We start from the raw sequence: 26,983 nt of genomic DNA, 5'->3' as shown, positions 1-26,983 counted from the left end.
TTGTAAAGAATGAAATGTTGCTAAGTTGGTATACCCTGTTTTCATAGGAGATTCTGAGTACGGAAGCCAGTATAACCTTCGGGTAACTGTAGCAGACTGCTGGGGATATCCAGAGCTGTGAGCCACTGTGTTAACTCTCTGCCTCAACGAGAGTGAGCTTTGCTAGAGATTAGACTGCGTGTCAGCTCCCTGCCGTACCACTCTGTCTTCCTGACCAGTCAAAATCCTCAAGGCTCCGCTGGTCCAAACCTTGCCTAGCTGGTAACAATCAGTAAACTCAAGCTTCCGAGTTCTTCAGAGATGTTTCTCTGCAAAGCACAGCCCCTACCACTGTGCATTCACAAAGGATATTAAGTTTGCTGCTCTTTCAAAGAGACAGTACATCACAGCTTATTAACTTAACTGGGTAAACATACCCTTCCCTTCAAACACAGCACTGCAACGGTTCATAGTAAAAACTAAAACAAATTTATTAGCAAAAGGTCATAAGTTAAGTGATACCACATAAAAGGGATAAAGGTCGAAATGGCTACAAGCAAATAAAAGTCAAAACACGCATCTAAATGACTAAAACTTAATCTAGCAAAATACAGTCTTTATTCAATATGGTTTCTCTTACCCAGGTCTCCTTTCCAAATTTTACTAGCCAGGATCCATCACAAGATCACATCGCTTAGTTCTTTTGTCTCCTAAGGTGAAGCATAACACACGGGTTCTTTACTCTCTTATAATTCAGTGAACCTTTGAAACATTCTTTTGAAGGGTGTACCACCAGATAAAGTTCATTAGTTCATGCCAGGCAAGGAGTGATGGGTCTGGAGGATAAGGCTCCATGCTGGTTCCTCTCCCACTGGTGGTTGCTACAATGCAAGTTGATCTGTTCCTGCAACCTCTGATATTCAAATGAATAACCAATTGACTATGATTGCACCTGGATGGAGGCTTCAGCCTTTCCTTTGTCAGGGACATGGTACACAGGTTTTTCCCAATTTGTCTGATTTGAACACATTTTAGTCCCATATTTCCAGCACAGCTGTGTGGCCGTTTGTGGGTTTTCCATACATACACTATGCAAGAATATTAACGATCAGTGTGTTGTTAGTTTTCCAATGATACCTTACCCTACATCTATAAGATATAGATTATGACATTAGTGAGTTGGGGTACACTGAACTGTTCTGCTGAATCTCACTGCTAGAAACTGGGGAGCCTCTTGCCCTCTGACATTGGGGTGTTGTCAGGGTCACAGTAAGTCTGCTGAATTTGATAGCATAATTCCTCTTGATGTTACTGGAATGAGAATAAAACCAACCGAGAGATGTGTTCAGCAAGGTGAAAGGATGCCTGCTTTATTTTATTAAAAGGAACATTTTCCCTTGTAATCTTATAGACAGTTGATCTCTTTGCTGTGTGTTCCTTCCAGTGACCGAAGAGGCACATTGTCTACCAAAACACTCCTGGCACGACTGGGGAGGAATGGACGTACTGTCACGGCAACCCTTGCAGCAGAAGCCAAAGAACTTACTAAATCTGTCCGTGCCATTCTGGAAGTAGATTGTGAGTGTATATATATTCTACCCGCCACCCCCGCACAGCATTTCTCCCTTTCACCTTTTGACTGGCAATTCAGAGTGGAATATTTCAGCAGTTATCAGCTGAACAATAAATCTAATCAGTCATTACCGTAGGCTCATCAGAAGAGAGCACATTTGAGCATAATAGCCACTAGGAAAATCCTCAGTGAAAACTGCTGCAGTAGTTCAGATAGTTGTAGCATTTACATTTACTATAGAATCATGAGCTGGAAGAGCAGAGAGGGGATGGCATGGATGCCAGTTCTGTGAATTGGTACCACTTAAAGATTTCCCCAAGCTGAGAGAGTCATCAGGGGCTGGTTACATTGTTACATTTATGGCTACTTTTTAATCATCAGAGCAGCACAGAGCCCCCGGAATAGAGGCCAGGGTCTGGCCCAGACTGGGGAGTCAGGAACCTTCTGCAAAGTAATCCCAGCTCTGCTGCTGATTTGCTGTAAGACCTCTGCCTCATTTCCCCCTTTTCTAAAAGGAGACTAATGCCTGCCTTACAAGTTGGTCCTCCCAAGGGTTAATTAGTTGTTTGTACAGGACTTTGAAGATCTCAAGTGTGTTACTGGGTAAAATTTTCCAAAGTGCCTAAGGGCCAGATTTAGATACCTAGTGGGATTTTCAAAACCACCTAGGTGCCTATCTCCCATTGATTTCAGTGAGACTTCACTTCAGCCCTCACTTGTAAATCTTTGCACAAAGAAGGTTTTGCAGTTGGAGGCACTGATCACAGTAGACCTATTCACCTGAGTAGGGGCTGCAAGTCCAGGGCCTGATAGAAAATTATCAAGTTTCTACTCTGTTAAATTGATTTGGGGAATTTTTAGTGCTGTTTGTGTTACTATATCCACTCTTCTGTTTGTTTCACCATTCTGGCTGCTCAGGAGGTGCTCAGTATCTCATAGGACTGGGGCATAGATAACTATATCTCCAGAGCAAGAAGCTCGTTGCTGCCTTTAAAATTAGCAGCGTTTTTCCTTTCCTGGTATACTCATAATAATAATAATTATCTATCTCCTTAGGTTTAGGCAGATATGCCAGAATAGTTTATTACATACATATTCCATTGAGAGAAATAATAATTGATTTCATTTATGTGGCTGGGATGTGTTCTCCAATTCATTGAATGTCATGTAATAAATCATAGCTAGCCTTTTACAGAATGCTTGTAATTCCATCCAAAGAAAGTAGGCTACATGAAACCCAATCCCTTATTACAGCCAATATTTAGAATTAAAACTAGGCCATAGAAGAATGTGACATCAGTCATATTCCCTTATGAAAATTAATTAGCTGTTTCCTTGAATTATTTCTAACAAATTATGTGCTGCTCGGGTTATTTTCAGTTTGGAATTTCTGACATCTGTATTAACCTAAAGAGAGAGAGAAATCCTGCTGTCCCTTTTCTCCTAGATAGATCAGCTTTCATTCACAGCATAGCAGTTTAATAAACCAGAAAAATATTTCTTCTGAGGTTTAAACTAGCTACATGTAGACATTTCTGAAAGAGATGTTCTGATCAGTACATCGCATTCTTCAAATGTTTGCTGGGCAAATAAGTGCCATGAAAGCTTCTTACATTAGATGCCTGTAATGAAGTGCAGCAAAGCGAGAGTATTATAGTGGTGATTGCAGCAATTTGGTGCCATGCAGCAAATCATTTAAAGAGCTGCCGTAGTATCTAAGGGATCAAGTTTTTCATTTTAGCTTTGTGCTTCCACCTTCCCTTCTCTTTTGCACACTGCCTTTCCTCCTAGGTGGTTCATGAGCAGGCACTCCACTGCCAAAGAGATCATGAAGGTAGGAAATGCTGGTTTAGTACATGGACATTATTTTAATCCAGTTCAGTAATATCCATCACTCTTCATAAAACACATGCCAGGGACTTCAGATAATGTGATTGCCCTAGCCTGTGAAAGTCCAGGAGGACAAGCTCGGTTACTCAGAATGAAGTACCATAGGGGGTTCCAGAAATTTGGGGTTCTCCTTTCACTAGGCCTAATCCAAAGCTCACTGAAGTCAGTAGAAAGATTCCCACTGACTTCAGTGGGCTTTGGACCAAACTCATGATGATGATGTGCAGCCTAATTTGGGAGCCCTCCAGAACACGAGCTTTAAGGACTCAAGTACTTAAACCAAACTGTCCCAGTTTTTCCTTCCAAAATATCAAAGTTCCATCAGAATGAGTGTGTGTTCTTTAAGGTCTTTGAATATTGTCTTTCATAATTGATGAAGTGATGAAATGATACAGTGTCGAAGGGAACAAATGTTCTCCAAGCTTCTAAATCTATTAGCAGCCCATCAGAGGAGGATGGGGGTGTTTTATTTAATATTGACTCTCAACTGGTGGAAGGGAACCATTAGTGGCAATTGTACCAGGGACTATTTTGGATTGATACTAGATAAAACTCATCCTAAACCTCTAATATGTTTTTATTTATGGAGAGGCATAGACTCAACTATTGTTAAGGCTGAAACTAGTGTTCTCTCATAAGCCACATTTTAATATTCAAACACACCTTTGTTAAAGTACAATCAGTGCACCTGAAATGTCACAGTTGTGAGTTTATCCTAGGATAGAACTTTCCAGGAAAGTTTCAGGCAGATTGGATGAGGAATTTTGGTGTTGTAGAGGTTCCGGAATTGTATAAAACGAGCTGAATTTCCTAACTTTGTAATGCATTACTTTTACGTTATTTACTGTGATGTATTTTTTGCATCTTAATACCATGTTAATGAAGGGTGGGTTTTTTGTTAGTGTTGCTAGGGAATGAGAATAGACTAGTTGTATTCTTGAGATAAACTCAGCAAGTTTTACAATATTTGTGTATTTCTAGGTTGCCTCTGTAAATCCATTGTTACCTGACATCTCTGTCCAAATGCAAAAGTCTTGCCAGTTTATAACTAGAGACTGTACTAGACTGCATGAGAGTGCAAAACTAAGAGATTATGGTGGTTTATGACAGGATCCCCAGTAGAGAGCATCCAAATGGCTGTCTGTTTTGATCATAAGTACCTATAGTTGAGGGGATGTGTCAGTGATGATCTAGCTCAGCTAACGTAACTTTTAAAAATAAAACAAAAATGGCCCTACAGATACATTACAGGATTTTTTGGTTTGCTTTTTCATCCCTTTATGGAACATGTGAAGAATTTTGGTGGGAACAGCCATTACAACAAACATTTATTTTATCTGTCTGCTACCTGCCTTTTAGACTGGTACTAAATAAGTTTCTTTGGCCAGGTTACGTTTCAAACAGCAAGTTACCTCAAGTGCTTATACACAAATGCAAGAAGCCTGGGAAACAAGCAGGGAGAACTGGAAGTTCCGGCACAGTCAAGGAATTATGATGTGATTGGAATAACAGAGACTTGGTGGGATGACTCACATGACTGGAGTACTGTCATGGATGGATATAAACTGTTCAGGAAGGACAGGCAGGGCAGAAAAGGTGGGGGAGTTGCATTGTATGTAAGGGAGCAGTATGACTGCTCAGAGCTCCGGTATGAAACTGCAGAAAAACCTGAGAGTCTCTGGATTAAGTTTAGAAGTGTGAGCAACAAGGGTGATGTCGTGGTGGGAGTCTGCTATAGACCACCGGACCAGGGGGATGAGGTGGACGAGGCTTTCTTCCGGCAACTAATGGAAGTTACTAGATCACAGGCCCTGGTTCTCATGGGAGATTTCAATCACCCTGATATCTGCTGGGAGAGTAATACAGCGGTGCACAGACAATCCAGGAAGTTTTTGGAAAGTGTAGGGGACAGTTTCCTGGTGCAAGTGCTGGAGCTAGGGGCAGAGCTCTTCTTGACCTGCTGGGCAGGATCCCCTGGGAGAATAACATGAGGGGGAAAGGAGTCCAGGAGAGCTGGCTGTATTTTAAAGAATCCTTATTGAGGTTACAGGGACAAACCATCCCGATGTGTAGAAAGAATAGTAAATATGGCAGGCGACCAGCTTGTCTTAACAGTGAAATCCTTGCTGATCTTAAACACAAAAAAGAAGCTTACAAGAAGTGGAAGATTGGACAAACGACCAGGGAAGAGTACAAAAATATTGCTCGGCATGCAGGAGTGAAATCAGGAAGGCCAAATCACACCTGGAGTTGCAGCTAGCAAGAGATGTTAAGAGTAACAAGAAGGGTTTCTTCAGGTATGTTAGCAACAAGAAGAAAGTCAAGGAAAGTGTGGGCTCCTTACTGAATGAGGGAGGCAACCTAGTGACAGAGGATGTGGAAAAAGCTAACGTACTCAATGCTTTTTTTTCCTCTGTCTTCACGAACAAGGTCAGCTCCCAGACTGCTGCACTGGGCAGCACAGCATGGGGAGGAGGTGACCAGCCCTGTGTGGAGAAAGAAGTGGTTCAAGACTATTTAGAAAAGCTGGATGAGCGCAAGTCCATGGGGCCGGATGTGCTGCATCCGAGAGTGCTAAAGGAGTTGGCGGATGTGATTGCAGAACCATTGGCCATTATCTTTGAAAACTCATGGCGATCGGGGGAGGTCCTGGATGACTGGAAAAAGGCTAATGCAGTGCCCATCTTTTAAAAAGGGAAGGAGGAGGATCCTGGGAACTACAAGCCAGTCAGCCTCACCTCAGTCCCTGGAAAAATCATGGAGCAGGTCCTCAAGGAATCAATTCTGAAGCACTTAGATGAGAGGAAAGTGATCAGGAACAGTCAGCATGGATTCATCAAGGGCAAGTCACGCCTGACTGATCTAATTGCCTTCTATGACGAGATAACTGGCTCTGTGGATGAGGGGAAAGCAGTGGATGTGTTGTTCCTTGACTTTAGCAAAGCTTTTGACACGGTCTCCCACAGTATTCTTGCCAGCAAGTTAAAGAAGTATGGACTGGATGAATGGACTATAAGGTGGATAGGAAGCTGGCTAGATTGTCGGGCTCAACGGGTAGTGATCAATGGCTCCATGTCTAGTTGGCAGCCGGTATCAAGTGGAGTGCCCCAAGGGTTGGTCGAGGAGCCGGTTTTGTTCAATATCTTCATTAATGATCTGGAGGATGGTCGTGGATTGCACCGTCAGCAAGTTTGCGGATGACACTAAACTGGGAGGAGAGGTAGATACGCTAGAGGGTAGGGATAGGATACAGAGGGACCTAGACAAATTAGAGGATTGGGCCAAAAGAAATCTGATGAGGTTCAACAAGGACAAGTGCAGAATCCTGCACTTAGGACGGAAGAATCCCATGCACCGCTACAGACTAGGGACCGAATGGCTAGGCAGCAGTTCTGCAGAGAAGGACCTAGGGGTGACAGTGGACGAGAAGCTAGATATGAGTCAACAGTGTGCCCTTGTTGCCAAGAAGGTCAATGGCATTTTGGGGTGTATAAGTAGGGGCATTGCCAGCAGATCAAGGGATGTGATCATTCCCCTGTATTCGACATTGGTGAGGCCTTATCTGGAGTACTGTGTCCAGTTTTGGGCCCCACACTACAAGAAGGATGTGGAAAAATTGGAAAACTGCCAGCGGAAGGCAACAAAAATTATTAGGGTGCTGGAACACGACTTATGAGGAGAGGCTGAGGGAACTGGGATTATTTAGTCTGCGAAAGAGAAGAATGAGGGGGGATTTGATAGCTCCTTTCAGGTAGTTGAAAGCGGGTTCCAAAGAGGATGGGTCTAGACTGTTCTCAGTGGTAGCAGATGACAGAACGAGGAGTAATGGTCTCAAGTTGCAGTGGGGGAGATTTAGGTTGGATATTAGGAAAAACTTTTCACTAGGAGTGTGATGAAACACTGGAATGCTTTACCTAGGGAGGTGGTGGAATCTCCTTCCTTAGATGTTTTTAAGGTCAGGCTTGACAAAGCCCTGGCTGGGACGATTTAGTTGGGGATTGGTCCTGCTTTGAGCAGGGGGTTGGACTAGATGACCTCCTGAGGTCCCTTCCAACCCTGATATTCTCTGATTCATGTGCATACATTTATGTGAATCCTTACATTGTCAGGAACTGAAAACCTCTTATCCTACCTTGTGTATGCAAGAGTGCATAAAACATTGTGTGAGAAAGGCTTCTGAATAAGTAGATGCTGAAATTTCACAAAAATGCTGTGAGAGCTGGAATTAGAGTAGCTGAAATAGAGGGCCAGAATAATTAATTTATCATTTGATTTATCATAGCATTATTCATTGCAAAGACATTGTATGTTGCATGTTAAATAATTGTATCTAATTTGTAATTATGATCTAAATCGAACCACCAATAATGTCTTTTTCAGCAAGCAAAAATATTGTCCGACAAGTAACAATTTTTTTTCTTTTGGGGGGAATGTGTGGGGAGAGAGAAGCAGGTTGTACCATTGGGGATGGATATGTTATGTCATGTTAAATTATTTCTGTCAGACTACCCAGGAAATCGTGCAAGAGAAACCTTTAGACCTAAATGCAATTGAAGACTAACATCTGGTTGTGTCAAATATTAAAGGTAGGATTCAGTTCGAAAGCTCTAGAGCCATAGCATGGATCCATTTTGTGAACCTGAGAGTTAAAAATAGCTCTGCAGAGAAGGATTTAAAGATTGAACCTCATCCTTCTGGGTTCATTCTGATTTGGATAGCATTACAGATAGACTCAGGCTCTGCTGAGCTTGTATATGAGATTAAAGCATTAAAGCTCTCCAAGCTTAACAAAAAAAAAAAAAAAGAAAAAAGATGCAGAGTAAATATTCAACAGTTCTCGGCAATCCTCTGAACCAGATTTTCACAGAATGTTCCCCACGTGTTCTACCAGAGTGGCTGATTTAAAGAGAGACATTAGTGCCTGCACCAGTTCATAAACTGTGTACCAAAGAATAATGTTTAGTGAATGTTGCAGTGAAGAGTGAGGGATTTTACTCTTTTTAGCATGGAGCATCCCACGTAATAGTTTGTTAATGATATATTTTTAGAGTTAAAGCAGTGGAGCAAAAATTGCTGAGCAGCGAACTTGGATGTTCATTTTGCATAAGATGTAGTTGAAGAAACATACCCAGATCGAAACTGTTTTTCTGAAGAAGGCTATTAATTTACTTATAGTAAATGTGTCATGAAAGTCTAACTTTGTGAACTCTGCTTTGTGAAGAACTGTTTCAGAAGAATCTTGATAAAACACAGGATGGGGTCCAGAAAGTATGGATTATCCCCACAAACAGCTGTCTTCCTGCATGGGGAAGATAATGGAAAAAAAAAACTGTATTCCTCACAATCTCCCAGCACGTGGTGCCTTCTCTCTGATGGTATTGGAAATCCATAGCATGATTGTGTAGGTGGAACTGTTGCTGAAGGACAGTGGCTACATGAAGGTAGTTTGGCAACTCCATCAGCAAGTGGAGACTATAGCAGAAGTAGCTCACCTACACTCAGCCTTTTGAACGATAGTTAGACTTTTTTGTATATTAATCACCTTGGAACCCTGTTCTTCCCTGCAAGTTACCCAGTCATGTCAAGAAGAAATACTTCCATCCTGCAGAGGAGAATCGAGCACCAATGAAATACTGTAGCATTTGAAAGTAGTCTGCTGGCTGCACTTAGTAACTCATATGGTGAAAATCAAATTGTAAGGGTTCAGGAAACCATAATCCTCCCTTCCAATACGAGCAAACTTTAAAAAAAAATCCAGCGAGACATTGGCGATGTCAAAAATCTGATTATCCTTTGGAACATGAAAAAAAACAAGGAGTCCTTGTGGCACCTTAGAGACTAACAAATTTATTTGAGCATAAGCTTTTGTGGGCTAGAATCCACTTCATCAGATCTTATCTCTCATGGCATAGCAATCCTTAGGCATTTCAAAACCTGCACTACCATAATTGAATTCTCAAGTTTTCTGACTCTTTATTTCACACTCCACCTCCAAGGTATCTACCCAAAATACAGTCCTACCGTTGTTGATGTAATCCCATTATGTCAGCAGTAAACCATTAAGTGTTATGAAGCCTGCTTCTCTGCACAGCAGGAAACTTACAAACGCATCCTAAAACATTTTCTCACTCATAGATTCCAGGGCCAGGAGGGATCATTGTGATCATGGAATCTGACTTCCTGTATAACACAGGTCATACAACTTCCCCAAAATAATTCCTAGAGCATATTTTTTAGACACAGTGTGTCTTTAATCTGGAATTTGACATATATGGCAGTCATGCTGAAGTTTATTAAAAGCTTCTTTCCAAATAACTATATCTCCTCTAAAAGGACCTGTTCACCTAATAAAATGTTGCAGCCTTCTAGATGCTGCCAGTCACCATGCATAAATATGTTTTATTGGGATAGTCCTACAGGCAAAAGTTTAGCAGGCCAAGTGTTGCTTGCATTCGTTTCAAAGTAATTTTAATTGCCTGTTGTGTTGTATGTATCACATCACAGCTACATTTTTGGCCTGATCCTGAAAGATGCTGAGTACCCACAACACCAAATGAAATCAGCGAACATTGCAGATGCTCAGCGCTAGTCAGCCCCTTCTCGCTTGATAATCTAGATACTGCTGACTTAGACCAATTCTATGCCCCAGAAGTCTCTGACAACTGACAGACTCTTTACCAGCTGAAATATGGAGACAAAACATAGTAACTTGCTGTATAACTACAGGGCTGTTCGCTGTCCCATCCCCTTCCTCTGCTAATCAGTACCCGACCCTAAGAGAGACAAGGCAGCAGTTCTTCCCAAGTAACAGATTTGGTGCCTGAGTCTGCATGCTCTTGTTTATATCAAGGGTCAATAGTATCGCTCCCAAGAGAAAAAGAAGGAAGCACATTTGTTGAATTTCAGCAAACTTGTAAAAGGCATGAAGATTTATAAGCACAAACCATTGTCAGTATCATGAACTAGATAGGAAAAAAGACTTCAAGTATGTTGCAGGGATTAGACATTAAACTGACCCGTGTACTGCATCATTATCACCTTTGCAATAAAACACGATTGGACGATTAAATGAAAATGTTGTAGATCCTAATTAGAAGATTTGGGCTTTTTGAGAATAGGAGGAGTAATTGCCACTTTTGGAAGCTTGGGTGGGGCTCAGGGAGCAAAACAGAAGCTGACCTTCAGCATGTAAAGGAATGTGTGAAGATAAGTGGTATATTAACATCTCTTTATGCTAATGGCTAAAAGAAATGTGTGATGATAATCAGCAATTGAATGATCAATTTAATTTCTTTAACGGTTAGAAAGGACAAATTAACAAAACTAAAGGCAGAACAGAAGAATCAGGGGAAAGATCACTGGAAAGCAAGCTTACCCTGATATTTTTTTAACTTTGATTATAAAATACAATGCATTACTATTGCTCATTTGGGGTTTTTTGTTTGGTTAGTTTTGGTCATTTGGTGAAGAGAAAAATTGTGTTACCCTAGACTGAGAAAAAATATAAATTCTTTGGTTGAATTGTTCAGAAAGGTTTGTCCTCATAGTGATTTCATTAATGAATTGTTTAAATTGGAAAAAGGTTTTATGTTGACCTGTCCTTGTCTCTTAGCACAGTTGTTCAGAATGTGATCCACTGTCTCCCAGAGCAGCTACTGAGGGGTCTGTGGAAAACTGTCTGGTCAGATAGGGCCTGATCTGAAGCCAATTGAAATCAATGGAGAGATTCCCATTGTTTTCGATGGGTTTTGGATCAAACCCATACTGGTAGCATATCTCCTTGATTTCAGCTGCTACACTGCATTAAAAATACAGTGAATTCTTTCCTAATGTTGCTTGTTTGTGTAAGCAATTGCTAGCTGCCTGGATCCAAAATAAACCATATTTGGTGACCGTCCCACTGGTAGGGCTTTTTAGACAGGCATGAGGCTATGCTTCCTATAACAATGGTGGGCCTGGAAAAAATTGTAGGTGTCTGGTTGGCTGAATTCCTCTTGAACGATTATTTTAATGCTGCTGGGATTTTTATTGTAGTATTAATTATGTGTTAGTGTCTCTAGAGCTTTGTGTAGGTATCTTTTTATTATTTAAATCTAAAATGGTTCTTACAAAGATGTGATCACAAATGGTTGGGAAGGTGGCTTGCATAATTATGATTGAGAGTTGACTGAATAATTGATTTTTTTCAGTTCGGTGGCTGACTCAAAAAAATGAAAAAAAAAAAATCCATTCATTTTGATCCCAAACTTAATTTATTTATTTTTGGGGCGGGTGGGGAAGAGTTCTTACCAAAATGAAAAACTGGGTGGGGGGAATGTGTTTTGAGTCAAAGGAAATGTTTCATTCAACCCAAAACAGATTTCTTTTGTTTACATTTTGAGGTGTATTTTACCCTTTTAGCTAGATTTGTTTGTTTTTTTTAAATTAAATTTCAAAATAAAATGTCATTTTGAAACAAAAAGTCAAAATGTTTTGTTTCAAAAATGTCAGACTCAACTGTTTTTTGACTTTTTTTCAAATTTTTTAGTTCAGCTGAAGCTATTCGTCAAGTTCGACCCACATTCAAATAGTTTTGATTGTTCCAAAATTGCATGTTTTGATGAATATAGCATCCAATAGAAAAATTCCACCGTGCTCCAATGAGGCTGTCCACAGGACAAATCTTTAAGATAGGTTCAAAGAGTAGGAAAAGTTTGAGAACCTTCCTCACCTTAGTAGATATACTACAGCTCCATTCCACATTTTACCAGGCTAGATAATTTCTGCTGCGTACTCTAGAAGGGAAACCCATGGCGTTATCTCTGTTTATACATACACCTTAACTATAGTGCACAGATTTATAGAAGTTTAATGAGTATGCTCCGAGGTCAGTTTAAAAAGTAGCGGAAAGAACATGCAGGTCAGTTCATTGTATTCTGTTTTTGAGAAATGTCTCCCTTAAGAATGACAGAGACAAGACTGAGAAGGTGAATGGAATTTAAGTTTTATTTCCTGGTGTCAGGCTCCATCAGTCACAGTTTGTTGTGGAAAGACATGATATAGTGTACCTTAAATATTGACAGCCAGATGTACATAAAAATTTAAGCACAGAGGTGCTCTGTGCTTTAGGTATCAGTCTTCCTCCCACTGACACACATGTACATTATTTTTTCCACTCCATTCTGTTGTATTGTTTTACACGGGTTCATTTATTAAACATCTCACCAGTTCCACCAATTAACTGTAACAGAGATCTGTATGGCATTACACCACTAATACTGAGGTATTTGTTATACTTAAAATTATATGGATTTATATTTGTAAATCGTTTGTTTTTTAATGATAGAGTTTTGTATGTGTGTGAATTTAATGCTGATGAAAGGTGCCAGACTGACATTCCCTGGAAGCAAGTCCTCTCGTAATCCCCAGGATAGCTGCAGCAGAAGCAGCAATAACATAAGCTTCCCCTCATTACCCTGGCATCGTACCTCATACGTAACCAGCACAGGGGCCTGAAGTGGTTTTCTGAATCTTCTCAGTGGGTTTGATTCTGCTCTCATTGAAGTTAGTGGCAAAACTGTCATTGATTTCAATGTGACTGGGATTGGATGCCATGCATATTCAAACCTTGGCTTTTCTGGTGAGACTGTAATTTAGGGTACAAATTAGTGACAAGGGGGGCGGTATTATTATGTGGATGCTCATCCACTAAGAACTGGACTGAGACCATCAATCTAATTTCACATGAATAGCCATGAAATGAAAATGAAGTACAGCCGCTGCTGACGTGGGCCAGATTTGGACTAGTGACCCACTTCCTTTATTAATTTATTTCAAGTCTTGCCCAGTTCCCTTTATATTTTTCTCTGCCAATTGGTCCACTGTGGGCTTTCATTCAAGTCATGTTTTCATTCAAGTCATGATTCTGCCTGGGAAATATTCAAGGTTTATAAATGCCTGAAACTTGATAAGATGGTAGAGAATCATACTTAGGTCTGACGGTAGATTGCTATTGTATCTGCCCAAGGTTTATCTCACAGTGATGTAATTATTTTAGATGATTTTTCTTTTATTGTAGTCTCTCAACGTGACTCAGACTTTGGGCATTATTCTTACTGGACATCAGACACATACAATTCCAAGACTTGGTTTTAATCTGTAACTTCTGAAGAAAATTTTAGAGAGGAAGGTTTATTATCAAGGTGCTGATTAGGCCTGGATCCTCCGCTATGAAGAGGCAGCAAGCAGTGTGTATTTGTGCTGGGCCAGTATCCAGGTAATACATAAAGCACCCACAGGACCATTCTAAATTCTGCTGGCTGCCAGCGGCACCACCCATGCCTACTTTTCCCAGACCAGGCCTTCTACACTAACAGCAGGGGGGGCCTGGCCCACGAGCTGCAATACTGGTTGTTTGTCATTGGAGGAGGATGTCACTACACTGGGATTGTCCTTCCAGTGTTGGCTGTGCATCAAAGTGGCTACTCCACCCCACAAGATCTGGGGCTAATTTTATAGTTACAGAACATTCAGTAACTTTTTAATTTTAACCAGCAAATTGTGGTTTCTGTGGATCCACCTCTCAGATGTTTGGAACAGATGAGCAAAATGATTGCCATAAAGGTCTAAACTGAGCAGAGAGAAACTTTTTAGGTTGATTTATCCAGAGGTTTTCAACTTTAAAGATATAGAAAGATAAATTAATCTCTGGTGTAAAGTCATTGATCCCAGCAGGTATGAATTTGTCCCTGTTGTTTTTTTTAATTGAGTAGATTTTCAGACTGCTGGAATATCCTTGTGGAAGCTATACAAGAGCTGTATTAATTTATAAATGGCTTGAAATTCTAGCATAATCACTTAGTTGCTGCACTTGTGTATCAGAATGGAGAACTGGTATAGCACCCCCTTGAGTATGAATGAATAAATGGAATTGCATGTATGTGATGTAAAACCAAGACCTATCACAAGGTAACAGAGAATTCAGCTCTTCAAATTAAGATGAATTCCTGAGTTAGGACTATTATTGGATTGTAACAGAACTATACTGCTTCCACTTTTTTGTAAGATTCTTGAGTACTTTATCCACATTTTCCCCCTTTAGGTTCAGTGCAGACTCCTCTCAGTCATTGACCAGTAGACTGTCTAGTTCTCTTAGAAGGCAGATTTATTATTATCCTTATCTCTGTCCTTGTTGTGGCTTTTATTTTTGCCTTCCTTGCTTAGCTAGCAGGTGAGATAAATGTCTGTTTTCATGTTTGGTCTTAACACCTATCAGTTACCTGCAGCATATAATATTCACTATAATAACACTTTTGAGATGATCCTGGGTTTAAAAGTTGCCAAATTTCATCATCTTAGTGGAATAACATCATTTAGTGGGCGAGGGCTATTGTAATAACTGAATGGAGGGCTATGTAAAGACATAATCTCATGTTAACCAATTTAAAGTGGTGACTTATTCCTCAGACCAAGAACTCTAAGTGCATATGTTAGGGATAAATCTGATGTGAGTGGTACTAACAATATGGGTTGTTGATACTGATCTCCTTAGTGGCAGTGCTTAGCTTCTGACTTTTGCTAGTTATTCATTGTTGTGCTAAACCAGGGGTTCTTAAACTGGGGGTCGGGACCCCTCAGGGGGTCACGAGCTGTCAGCCTCCACCCAAAACCCCGCTTTGCCTCCAGCATTTATAATGGTGTTAAATATATAAACAAGTGTTTTTAATTTGTAAGAGGGGGTCACACTCCGAGTTTTGCTATGTGAAAGAGGTCACCAGTACAGTAGTTTGAGAACCACTGTGCTAAACTGAAAACACAGAACAGTAGCAAGTTACGGATATTATTATGATGGCATCAAGGTCCAAAGGATGCATTTCTCTACATGAGTATCTTATCAGTTGAGATAAAAAAGCAAGCAACTTAATTTAAAACATTCGCTTTTATGTGCAGTTTTATGTGTCCATAAATCAGAAATATGAATTCAATTGTATTAATTGAAATCATGTTGACAAGATACAAATGTTGATATAGATAAACTTACCGTAAGACCAAGAGTGCATGGAATATGGCAAATGAAGCAAGTATGTAGAATGCATTTGCCACTTCGCAGAGCAGAGTTACATTGTTAAGCATTACATTCCTTTCTTGAAAACACTGCACCTTTGATTTTTTAATTCTTACAACAGAATTATTAAAGCTATTTATATAGCACTTTACGCTTGCAAGGCTAGTTTAGCTGGCAGTCATCTGTGGGTTCTGAAGAAGCAGATGCTTAAGAGTGAGCTTCCATCCCGTTTTACAGGATGGAGCATGTGCTCTGCCACACCTGCTGACTTCTGCAAGGAATTGGAGGCCAGGGGAGTACCTCTTTAAAAAGTCTCTCTCATCAGTGCTAGACTGGCTCAGTGCTTGTAATCCCTAGTACAAGTAGGATGAGGGAGATCTTGCAAAACCTGATCCAAACCAGCTACAAATTAGCCCTTAGATTAAGACCAAGCATATTCCTTGCCCTGATGAGTTTACAATCTAAGGCCCCAGTCCTTCAAAGATTTAAAGTTAAGTACATGCATAAGTCTGTGCAGTGTCAGAGCCTGGGATAGACAGGACGGTATGCACAAGTAAGGAAGGGTTTCTCATAGTTGGGGCGGGGGAGAAGGGAGAAGGAAAGATTTCTGAAATGATTGGGTTTTAAAGGTAATAGGAAGAGGTGAACAAGGAATCTTGGCTGTAGAGACCACAAACTGCCTGAAACATGGATGAGGGGAGAGCAAGATACAAGGCGTTAAGTTGGGATAAATGATCGGAAGTCATAATGGAAATATTGGGAGGTAAGTATATGCCATAAAATAATAAGCTGGTTAAAGCTTCCTAAGAGTGTTTCAGTGTTGTTACTGACATGGGAACTTCATGCGTAAAAATATATAAGTACAATCATTGTAGTCTTATCAAATAAGAAAAAACACCACTATTTTGGGTTTTCATTCATTGGCTGTGCAACATCTGGTTATATGTCTGGGTCTGCTCTGCCAAAACTTTTATTAAACTTGCTGATACATACTAATATTATGCCATTCACATAATATAAAAACAATCTCAGAGCCCCTATTTTAGTCCAGTTACTCTCAAAGTTAATATCAGTCAAGGTATACGGGCAAAGATTTTGTTGTACAGATGGGTTAGAAAAAACTGTTTCAGCAATTGCTAATTTCCTAAGAACTGTTCTTCACTGGTTAATCACACTTAGGTGAAACAAGTGCATTCAGCCATCTCTCTCATTCAGCACTCACTTGAGGGTGTCCTCTTTTCTCACTTGGAAATATACCTGTGAATTTAATTCCCTCCTGGAAGCTTGTGCCAACTCTTGGACAGCAGCTTAAGTTTACTGATGACTTGCAAACCACAAATACATCCTTTAGCCTGCATGAAAGAAATCTGAGACTCTTATATGTTGGCTCTAATCAATATAATAGTTAATTCTTGATAAGGACTACAATGCTAACAAACTGGAGGGAAAGCTTGCAAGTGGCAAAATATCCGATGTAGTTGCTAGCTGCATAAATAAACGTACATTAATGGAGTTTGAGGTCAACTGAAATTTGATTTTTCTAAATGCTCCTGTGGAAAAGGCTATACATTCTTTATAGTGAAAAGGAGCTCAGTTTTAAAAGTAGGTCTCTATTCTTGCAGGTGAAGTGAGTTATTCCTACAGTTTTGAACCTGCAGTGAATGCCCCCCCTTCCCCCCCACACACAAAAGCTGGATGAGTGCAGGCACCAAATTGTGGATGCAATTCATTGCAGATTCCTACATAAGAGCAGCCATACTAGGTTAGACCAATGGTCCATCTAGCCCAGTATCCCCTGTCTTCTAGGGAATGAACAGAACAGAGCAGTTACTAAGTGATCCATCTCCTGTTGTCCAGTCCCAGCTTCTGGCAGTCAGAAGTTATGGGACATACTTGACCATCTTGGCTAATAGTCATTGACTGACCTATCCTCCATAAACTTACCTGAATCTTTTTTTAACCCAGTTATGCTTTTGGCCTTCCCAACATCCCCTGCCAACGAGTTCCCAGGTTGACTATGCATTATGTGATGAAGTACTTCCTTATGTTTGTTTTAAACATGCTACCTATTAATTGCACTGTCTGACCCCAGGTTCTTGGGCTGTGTGAAGGTATAAATAACACTTATTCAATTTTTCCATACTAGTCATGATTTTATAGACCTTTATCATATCCCTCCTTAGTCGTCTCCTTTCTAAGATGAACAGTCCTGGTCTTTTTAACCTCTCCTTATATGCAAGCTCTTCCATACCCTAATCATTTTTGTTGCTTTTCTCTGTACTTTTTCCAGTTTTAATATATCTTTTTTGAGATGGGGTGACAAGAAGTATTCAAGGTGTGAGCATGGATTTATATAGTGTCATTATATTTTCTGTCTTATTTATCTATCCCTTTCCAAGTCGTTCCTAAGATTCTGTTCACTTTTTTGACTGCTGTCGCATATTGAACAGATGTTTTCAGAGAACAATCCACAATGACTCCAACATCTCTTTCCTGAGTGATAACTAATTTAAAGCCCATCATTTTGTTTGTGTAGTTGGGAATATGTTTTCTGATGTGCATTACTTTGCATTTATCAACATTGAATTACATCTGCCATTTTGTTGCCCAGTCATCCAGCTTTATAACTTTGTAACTCTTTTCAGTCAGCTTTGGACTTAACTATTTTAAATAATTTTTATCATCTGCAAACTCTTCCACCTCACCGTTTACCCTTTCTCCAGATCATTCATGAATATGTTGAACAGCACTGGTCCCAGTACGGATCCTCAGGAGACTTTGCTATTTACCTCTCTCCATTGTCAAAACCAATCATTTATTTCTACTTTTTGTGTTCTGTCTTTTAATCAGTTTCTGATCCTTCCTCTTATTCCATGATGGCCTACTTTACAAAGGAGCCATTGGTGAGGGACCTTGTCAAAGACTTTGAACATCTTAAATACACTATATTCACTGGATCGCTCTTGTCCACATGTGTGTTCGACCCCCTCAAAGAATTCTAATAGATTGGTGAGGCATGATTTTCCTTTACAAAAGCTGTGTTAACTCTTCCCCAACATATCACATTCATCTGTGTCTGATAATACTGTTCTATACTATAGTTTCAACCAATTTCCCTGGTACTGAAGTTAAGCTTACTGGCCTGTAATTGCCATGATCACATCTGAAATCTCTTTTGAAAATCAGCATTACATTAGCAATCTGTAGTCATTTGGTACAGAGGCTGATTTAAGCGATAGGTTACATACCAGGGTTCATCTTAATTAATTAGCCTCTTACAGTTTGTATGACAACTTCCACCTTCTCTGTGTGTGTATATATATATTTACTGTATGTTCCATTCTATGCATCCGATGAAGTGGGCTGTAGCCCACGAAAGCTTATGCTCTAATAAATTTGTTAGTCTCGAAGGTGCCGCACGTACTCCTGTTCTTTTTGTGGATACAGACGAACACAGCTGCTACTCTGAAACATACCAGGGTTAGCAATTCTACAATTTCATATTTGAGTTCTTTCAGAACTCTTGGGTGAATACCACCTGGTCCTGGTGACTTATTTCTGTTTAACTTATCAATTTGTTCCCAAATCTTCTCTCCTGGTACCTCAATCTGGGACAGTTCCTCACATTTGTCACCTAAAAAGAATGGCTCAATTTTGGGAAGCTCCTCAACTCCTCTCCAGTAAGGACTGATGCAAAGAATTCATTTAGCTTCTCCGCAATGGCCTTGTCTTCCTAGAGAGCTCCTTTAGTACTTCAATCACCAGTGACCTCACTGATTGTTGGGCAGACTTCCTACTTCTGATGTACTTTACAAAAACAACTGCTGTTAGCTGTTCTTTTTGTATCTTTTGCTAGTTGCTCTTCAGATTCTTTTTTCTCTTTCCTCATTATACTTTTACACCTGACTTGCCAGAGTATATGTTCCTTTCTATTTTCCTCAGTAGAATTTGACTTCCAATTTTTAAGATATCTTTTTGTCTCTAACTGCCACGTTTACTGCATGGTTTAGCCATGGTGGCATTTGTTTTGGTCCTCTTACTGTTTGTTTTGGTTTTTTTGTTTGTTTGTTTCGAGTAGATATATACTTTGCGCTTCTAGTATGGTGTTTTTTAAAAGTTTGCATGCAGTTTGCAGGCATTTCACTCGTGCGACTGTTCCTTTTAATTTCAGTTTAACTAGCCTCCTCATTGTTGTACAGTTCCCATTTTTGAAGTTTAAATGTTACAGTGGTGGGTTTCTTTGGTATTACACATGCAAACGCGCACACACACACACGAACCACATCCTGTGCTCCACTTAGGACTAAATCAGGAATTGCCTCTCCCTTTGTGGGTTCCAGGACTAGCTACTCCAAGAAGCAGTCATTAATGGTGTCTAGAAATTTTATCTCTGCATCCTAGCCTGAGGTTCCCAGTCAATATGGAGATAGTTGAAATCCCTTATTATTTTGGGATTTTCTGTTTTTGTAGCCTCTCTCTTCGTGAGTATTTCACAGTTGTTGTCACCATCCTGGCCAGGTGGTCAACAGTATATTCCTATTGCTATACTCTTAGCATTCAAGCATGGACTTTCTATCCATACAGATTATATGGTACTAACTGATTCATTTAAGATATTTACCATTTTTGACTATGCTTTCTTTCACATATATTGCTACTTCCCCACCAGCACGACCTACTCTGTCATTGCTTTATATTTTGTGCCCTGGTATTACCATGTTCCACTGATTATCGTTAAGGCTACATTTTAGTTATAGGTATTTTTAGGAAAAGTCATGGACAGGTCACGAGTAGTAAACAAAAATTCACAGCCCCGTGACCTGTCCATCACGTGTACTATATACCCCTGACTAAGTCTTGGGTGGTGGGCAGCCTGGGGGAACCATGGGTGCTCGTGGGGGGGAGCAGCCTGGGGCGGTTGCGGGTGCTGGAGGGGGGGCGGCGCACGGTCCGGAAGGGAGGGATGGCAGGCTCCCTAACTAGTTCCACGCGCTGCCTCCGCCCCGAGCACCGGCTCCGCAGCTCCCATTGGCTGGGAACCACGGCCAGTGGGAGCTGCGGGACGGTGCCTGCAGGCAGAGGCAGCACACGGAGGTGCCTGCTAGAAGCTGAGGAGGGGGATGTTGCCGCTTCCGGGGAGCCCCCCCAAGGCATGCACCAGCACCCAGAGCCCTCACCCCCTCTTATGCCCCAACCCCCTGCCCTGAACCCTCTCCCCACACCCAAACTCCTGCTGCTGCTGTGGGATGGGGGCACGGTGGCCTGAGATTACCTCAGCAGCGGCCAGTGCGGCTGGCCCAGGGGTGCCCCAGCTGTTCAGGCAGCCCCCAGACCAGTCGCACCAGCCAGTGCAGAAGTCCTGGAGGTCCCGGAAATTCACGAAATCCATGACCGCCATGACAAACTCACAGCCTTAATTGTCATCCTTCCACCAAGTTTCTGTGATGCCTTTTATAGCAATATCCTCATTTAATACCCGGTACTCAAGTTCACCAATCTTAGTATTTAGACCTCTTGCATTTGTATACAAGCACTTAGAAATTTGGCAGTATTGCGTTGTCTGCCTTTATTTATGTAACTGAATGGGACTCTATCACTGGACTGCTTCTCCTTCAGTTTCTACCTGTACTTTATCAACTTCTGTCCTCTTCTCTTTACTAGGATATAGTGTATCCCCTTTCATAAATCCTCCCAAAATGACCATGTGCTCCAGGTGCTTCTAATTATGCACACAAAAAAGAGGTCTGGTTTGAAATGTGAGACCACATTCTTTTGAGCTAGCAAAATATCCAGCAATACATCCAGCTGTCTTATCTTTTCACTGTCAGAAGGAAAGTATCATTTCTTCCAAGGTGAACCCTCTGGGACCATGTGTTCATTAGGAAAAATGTATATATTTTTTTACTATTTATTAGCTAATGTGTTAAAAATGCACCTTTTTCCTAGTGTAAAAATGACTTGGGAAGGAGCAACATGATGATAGCTACAATTATAGTTTTGTGTATTCATTGGCCTGGTAAGTCCATGAACAACTGAGTCGATCATTGAAATCAAATATAGAAAAGACCCATTACATTACGTAGTGCAACACCTGTCAATTGGTATAGCTGCCTTTTAAAAAGATCTCAATCGAAAGCAGCAAAAATCTACAAACTACTGTGTCATTTATGGATCATGAGTGTATAAACTACAAAATGAGCTTTTCTCCTGTTAGATATTTTTTTTTTCAGAACGAGTGGAGCATGTTAAAAATGCAATTTGGAAGATCAGAATTTAGAATCAGATTCTGAAGTCCAGGGTATAACCTAATTCCCCATAAAATGCTAAATTCTGTTATATTCTACTTCACTAATCTCATTTTGTGCCACATCTTTTGTCATATCACTGGTTACGCTCCACTTCCCTATAGGCCTATGATTACTGTGAGAGCAGTGCTTCATAGAAAATCAAGTAAAATATTCAATTGTATATAATTGTAAATTGTTCAAGAATTGATTTAAGTGAGCAATAGTACTTAGGTCATTTTTGTCTGAATCAACAGTGGATCCACACTTCTGTACTGCTGTGACAGTGGCAGGAGTTAATGATTAAAGCTAATTGACATAGCAAAATAATGCTCATTAGGAGTTAAATTCAAACCTTGGGTTTGATTCTCCTCACACACTTACACTGGTGTAAATCAAGAATAACTCTGTTTACTTCATTTGAGCTGCACTGGTATAAAATGGGTGTGAGAGGAGAATCAGGTTCCTTATGTCCATGAAATCTAGGCATTGTTGAATTGCTGCCTTAAACTGAAAAGAATAATGTTATTTATAAAACCACCTCCTCCACTCTAGGGCACTGTACAGCATAATAGAAAACAATCTACAAACAGTAAAATTGTGATGAAGAACAGTCTATCCTTTCAGAATGATTATGTAATCCTAGCTGGAAGCTGAAAATTCAAGGCCAGATCCTCAGCTGGTGTAAATCAGTGTAGCTCCTGTGATTTTTAATTGGATTAGCCATAATGATTTTTCCAGAGATATGTCGTCTTAAAGATCTACAATCTCTTTCATTTAGAAAGGACAGAATAATTACATTTTAAAATAAATTTTTAAATGAATCATCTTTAATAATTCAGGTCAAATTCTGATTGCAGTTATTCCACTGGAAATCTGGAATAACTTCATTGAAATCAAGTTACTTCAGGTTTCCACCAGTGTTTGAGTGCATAATTTGTCTCTCTTTTGTAAACTTATAAAATACGGACTAAATTAAGCCTTTTAATCACATTTTAAAATTGTTTATTTTTTATACATAATATAATCAGGGTTCACTGAGTAAAGACAGTTAATAAAATAATAATTGAGCGAACATACTTAAATTTTGTGTCTTGCTACTAATTTGCATACTTAATTGATACCTTGTTAGTAGTTCATTAGGTACCTGGACACCAGGTCACAACAACAAAACCAGAGGGCAACAGCCTCTACTTTTTTATTTATAGAAAAAATAAATAACTCAAAATTACAAGTCGAACCACCATAACATTAGAGATAAAAACAAGAGTTTCCTTGGTCTTCAGGATAAATCCAAGCATATTGTGACTTACGAGGAGAGGCTGAGGGAACTGGGTTATTTAGTCTGCAGAAGAGAAGAGTGAGGGGGGATTTGATAGCAGCTTTCAATTACCTGAAGGGGGAGTTCCAAAGAGGATGGAGCTCGGCTGTTCTCAGTGGTGGCAGATGACAGAACAAGGAGTAATGGTCTCAAGTTGCAGTGGGGGAGGTCTAGGTTGGATGTTAGGAAATACTATTTCACTAGGAGGGTAGTGAAGCACTGGAATGGGTTACCTAGGGAGGTGTTGGAATCTCCATCCTTAGAGGTTTTTAAGGCCCGGCTTGACAAAGCCCTGGCTGGGATGATTTAGTTGGTATTGGTCCTGCTTTGAGCAGGGTATTGGACTAGATAACCTCCTGAGGTCTCTTCCAACCCTAATATTCTATGATTTTATGATATTATCTGTATCTTTATAAGGAGATAGCATAGAAACTCTGCTTGTTTTTCCATATCTGATTGTTGAACCAAGACTTCAGTTAAATATTTATGGGAAGTTAAGTGCTTGTTGGGTTAATACTGACACACATCTTGAGAATTGGGCCAGATGCTAGGTAAGTGGTGGATGTTCAGTACAAACACAGTGATGGATTGTTGAAGCTATGCTGTGATGCTCATCACACATCACAGGGTAAAACCTGATCTGGTGTCTCTATGGTGTTGTCTAGTCAGGCAGATTTTAGTAATTGTTGCACTGTTTTGCTACCATCAGTGCAGTTCCACCTATGGTAACAAGGTGGGTTGTGAAGCTCCACTGTAGGTGTCCCTGCACCTCTAATTGAAAATTTTAGATAGCAGTGTCAGTTCAGCCTACACATGCGCTTTCCCTCCCTCATGATCTGCCTCGAGGCTATCTAGCATGGCGCAGGCAAACCCTTCCTCCCCCCCTCCATTCCTTCTTTACTGCAGAGCCCTTATGGAGACCTCTGAAATAGAGGGGAGGAGGGTGGGTTGTGGAGCACCCATAGGGGGACACATCTCGAAGAACTATCGTTACTGCACAAGGTGAGTAACTTCTTCTTAAACAACAAATTAGAACAACTGTAGCATGATCATGGTTCAAAAAGCAGCTGAATGTGCCAAGAAAACTTATTTTCCACAGTGCCCCTGTGTTTTCAAAGCAGTGGATGCAATTGTTTAATCCAACCTTAGGATAAGCAAGGCCAATGAAACCAGAGGGGGCTGTGCCTGTTTTTTACCGGGATGAGTATTGGATCCAGTGATGTTCAGAGGGGTGGTAGGTGGCAAAAAAAACTTCCACCGAGCTTTTTGTTCTTTTTTTCCACGGTACTTGTTTGGTGAGCTTCAGGGCGCAGCGTAAACCCTTTTCTTTTTGGCCAGGATTTTGACTGATTTTAAAATAGGGAATTAGGAATGGAAGGATGTGGGGTTGTTTGGCATACAGGGAGATTCTAATTAATTGCTTCTATCAATGTAAGGCTCATATGTGCTTTGGAAATTGGAAACAGTAGAAACTTCTAGGTAAATTCAGTACATCCATGTGAAAGTTAACAAAAACAAAGCTCAAGTAATAACCCTGCCACCATATCAACTTCAAGCTTTGATCCCAGCAGGTCTCATAAGGTAATTGGGGTTCAGCCAGAGCCAGATTGTACCTTCCCACAAGAGGACTCCATGGGAGGAGGAGGAAGGGAAACTGTTCCCCTCCTAGAGTTTCCTTCAAATTCTTCAATGGAGGTTGGGATTCTTCTCTCCCATCTCCTTCCTATAGAAAGGGTAGGCTATTTGACTCACAAATACTGCAGAACACATCATAGTCCAGATCACCCAAGTGAACTGTCTTTGTCTGAATCTGTTTGTTTTTATGAAATGGGAGGGGGAGTCATCCACCTTTGTGACATCATCTTCCCTCTTCTTGGACCTTGTGGTGGTATGGTCCATACTCAATGAGGGAGATGGAACTGAATAGACCTGAGACAGGGGAGAGGAAGCCAGATTTGGAAGGGGTAGTCTGGAGAGGACACATCAGGACATGAAACCAGGTATGGTCTGTATTGTCTTTCTGCACAGCTACCCCTTTAAGCTGGAAGCAGCTGCAGTCAGGTTAAGTGGCACTGCCAGGTTTGCGGGGGGACAAGAATTATTGCATATGTGTGAGCCCTCACCTCTGAATGGTTCTGGTACTCTAAGACTTTCCTGAGCTACTATTGATTTTGGATCTGAACTAGGGCTCTGTGTGTGTGTGTTTGGGAGTTGAGGGGGAAAGCAATAACAGCCTCTCAGCTGAATGATTTTGGAGAGCCTCATATGTTTTTTCCCCCCTTTCTTTTTGTACCAGATTGTTCCCATGGGTATTCTCACAGGAGCTGGGCATCAGGGCCCATACATTTGATTTGACCTATGAGATTCAGAAAATAAATTCTGTTAGAGATGCACAAAGTAGCGAAACTGGATAAATGGTCAAGGATATAGATAAACAGAATCATTTTATATTAAGCTAATCAAGGAGTTGCTTAATTTAAATTAATTATACACTTATTAATTGATGTTTAAACATGTTTGTTTTTCGTCTTGTTTCACAGCAAGGAAAAGAAAATTCAGTATTTAAATCCCGTGTGTGATGGGAGTGTTCTTTATTGTGACCTAGATTTCAAATCTCTGTATTGTCACCTCTAGAAACCCATTTATTCCCTCTCCATTCATCTCCCTTTAATATGAAAGATGAGTCAGCTATTGAGCAGGCATTGTCTGTACTGACTTTTTAATCAAAACATTTTATAATGAACTGCATGTACATGAAGTTGTTATACCTTAAAATGCAGATGAGCTAATAAGATTAGTACAGATTGGTTAGCTGCCTTTTCAACATTCTGATAGAAGAGTTTATTAAAGAACAGACTTTTAAAAGCCTGAGGATTTTATTCAGTTTTTATTCTTACCTTGCTGTAGCAAAATTTGACCAACTTTGTGAAACTTCCCCTGAAAGCTCTGCTTGTTCTTGGTAGCTATGGAAACAGAAATTCACAGTCCATAAACTCAGCAACGCAAGCTTCCTACGCTGTCTTTATTATTAATTTATATTGTGCTAGTGCCTACAGGACCCCAGCTGAGATCAGGGTCCCTTTGTGCTAGGTGCTCTGCAGAATATAGTAGAGGAGTCCCTGCCCCAACGAGCGACAGTCTAAATAAACAAGACATACCGAGGGTAAGAGAAAGGAAGTATTATCTGCATTTTGTAGAGAGGGAGCTGAGGCACAGAACCTATGAATTGTCCAGTCACATAGGAAGTCTATAGCAGAGGCAGGAATTGAACGCAGATTTCATTAGTCCCAGGCCACTGCCTTAAGAGCAAGAACATCTTCCAGGAATGTCCTGCCAACGTGGTTTAGCCATCGCCTGAAGAAGCAAGAAAGTAGCTCTCTGTCTAAGACAATCAGTGCTCATTTTGGATAAAAAGGATTGTATGTTCCTTCTGCCATTTTCTTCATATGTGACTTTTTTCACCTTTTTTCAGTAGGTAAGAGTGAGACACTAAGGACTGTCACTCAGACCTATATGATGCGCATGTATGATAGTTCAGAGGCAAAGCAGATAAAGAAAGCTGGGTGAGGAGAGAAAAATAGGAAATCTTTAAAAGTAGTATGTTTTAAAGAGGGATTTGGAGGAAGAAAGTGTCAATGTCTTAGGCACAAGAAGGAGGCCTTACATGGAATTTAAATGGGTCATAGATGCTGTGCTAACTTTTTGCACAGTGCTGAATTTTATACAACAGTGTAAAACATACATAAGTGAACATTAATGAGGTTTTTTCTCACATCCCTGACTGCTATTAGTATTTAATTTGACCCTTTTAATTAAATTGGGAGGTAACTATGCTGAGACATTTGTGTCTGGAATGAAATCGTAATGCAGACACTGTGTTTTTATTTTTATTT

General features: G+C 40.4%; 1 protein-coding gene across 15 annotated transcripts in view; it reads left to right on the top strand.

The window, feature by feature from the left end:
- Window positions 1–26,983, top strand: part of STXBP4 (syntaxin binding protein 4) — a 143,919-nt gene that overhangs the window by 66,949 nt on the left and 49,987 nt on the right. For 14 of the 15 annotated variants that reach the window (XM_037914673.2, XM_037914675.2, XM_037914677.2 and 11 more), the window contains one exon: window positions 1,424–1,557. The exons of the other annotated variant lie outside the window; for it this stretch is intronic. In XM_037914673.2, the coding sequence (XP_037770601.1) occupies window positions 1,424–1,557 (134 nt within the window). The remainder of the gene's footprint in view (window positions 1–1,423; window positions 1,558–26,983) is intronic. 15 annotated transcript variants of the gene reach the window in all.

This window comes from Chelonia mydas, chromosome 14 (genome assembly GCF_015237465.2).
Source record: "Chelonia mydas isolate rCheMyd1 chromosome 14, rCheMyd1.pri.v2, whole genome shotgun sequence".
Lineage (NCBI taxonomy): Eukaryota > Metazoa > Chordata > Testudines > Cheloniidae > Chelonia > Chelonia mydas.
Note: the sequence above shows the minus strand (reverse complement) of the source record. Positions and strands in the feature narration are given on the sequence as shown.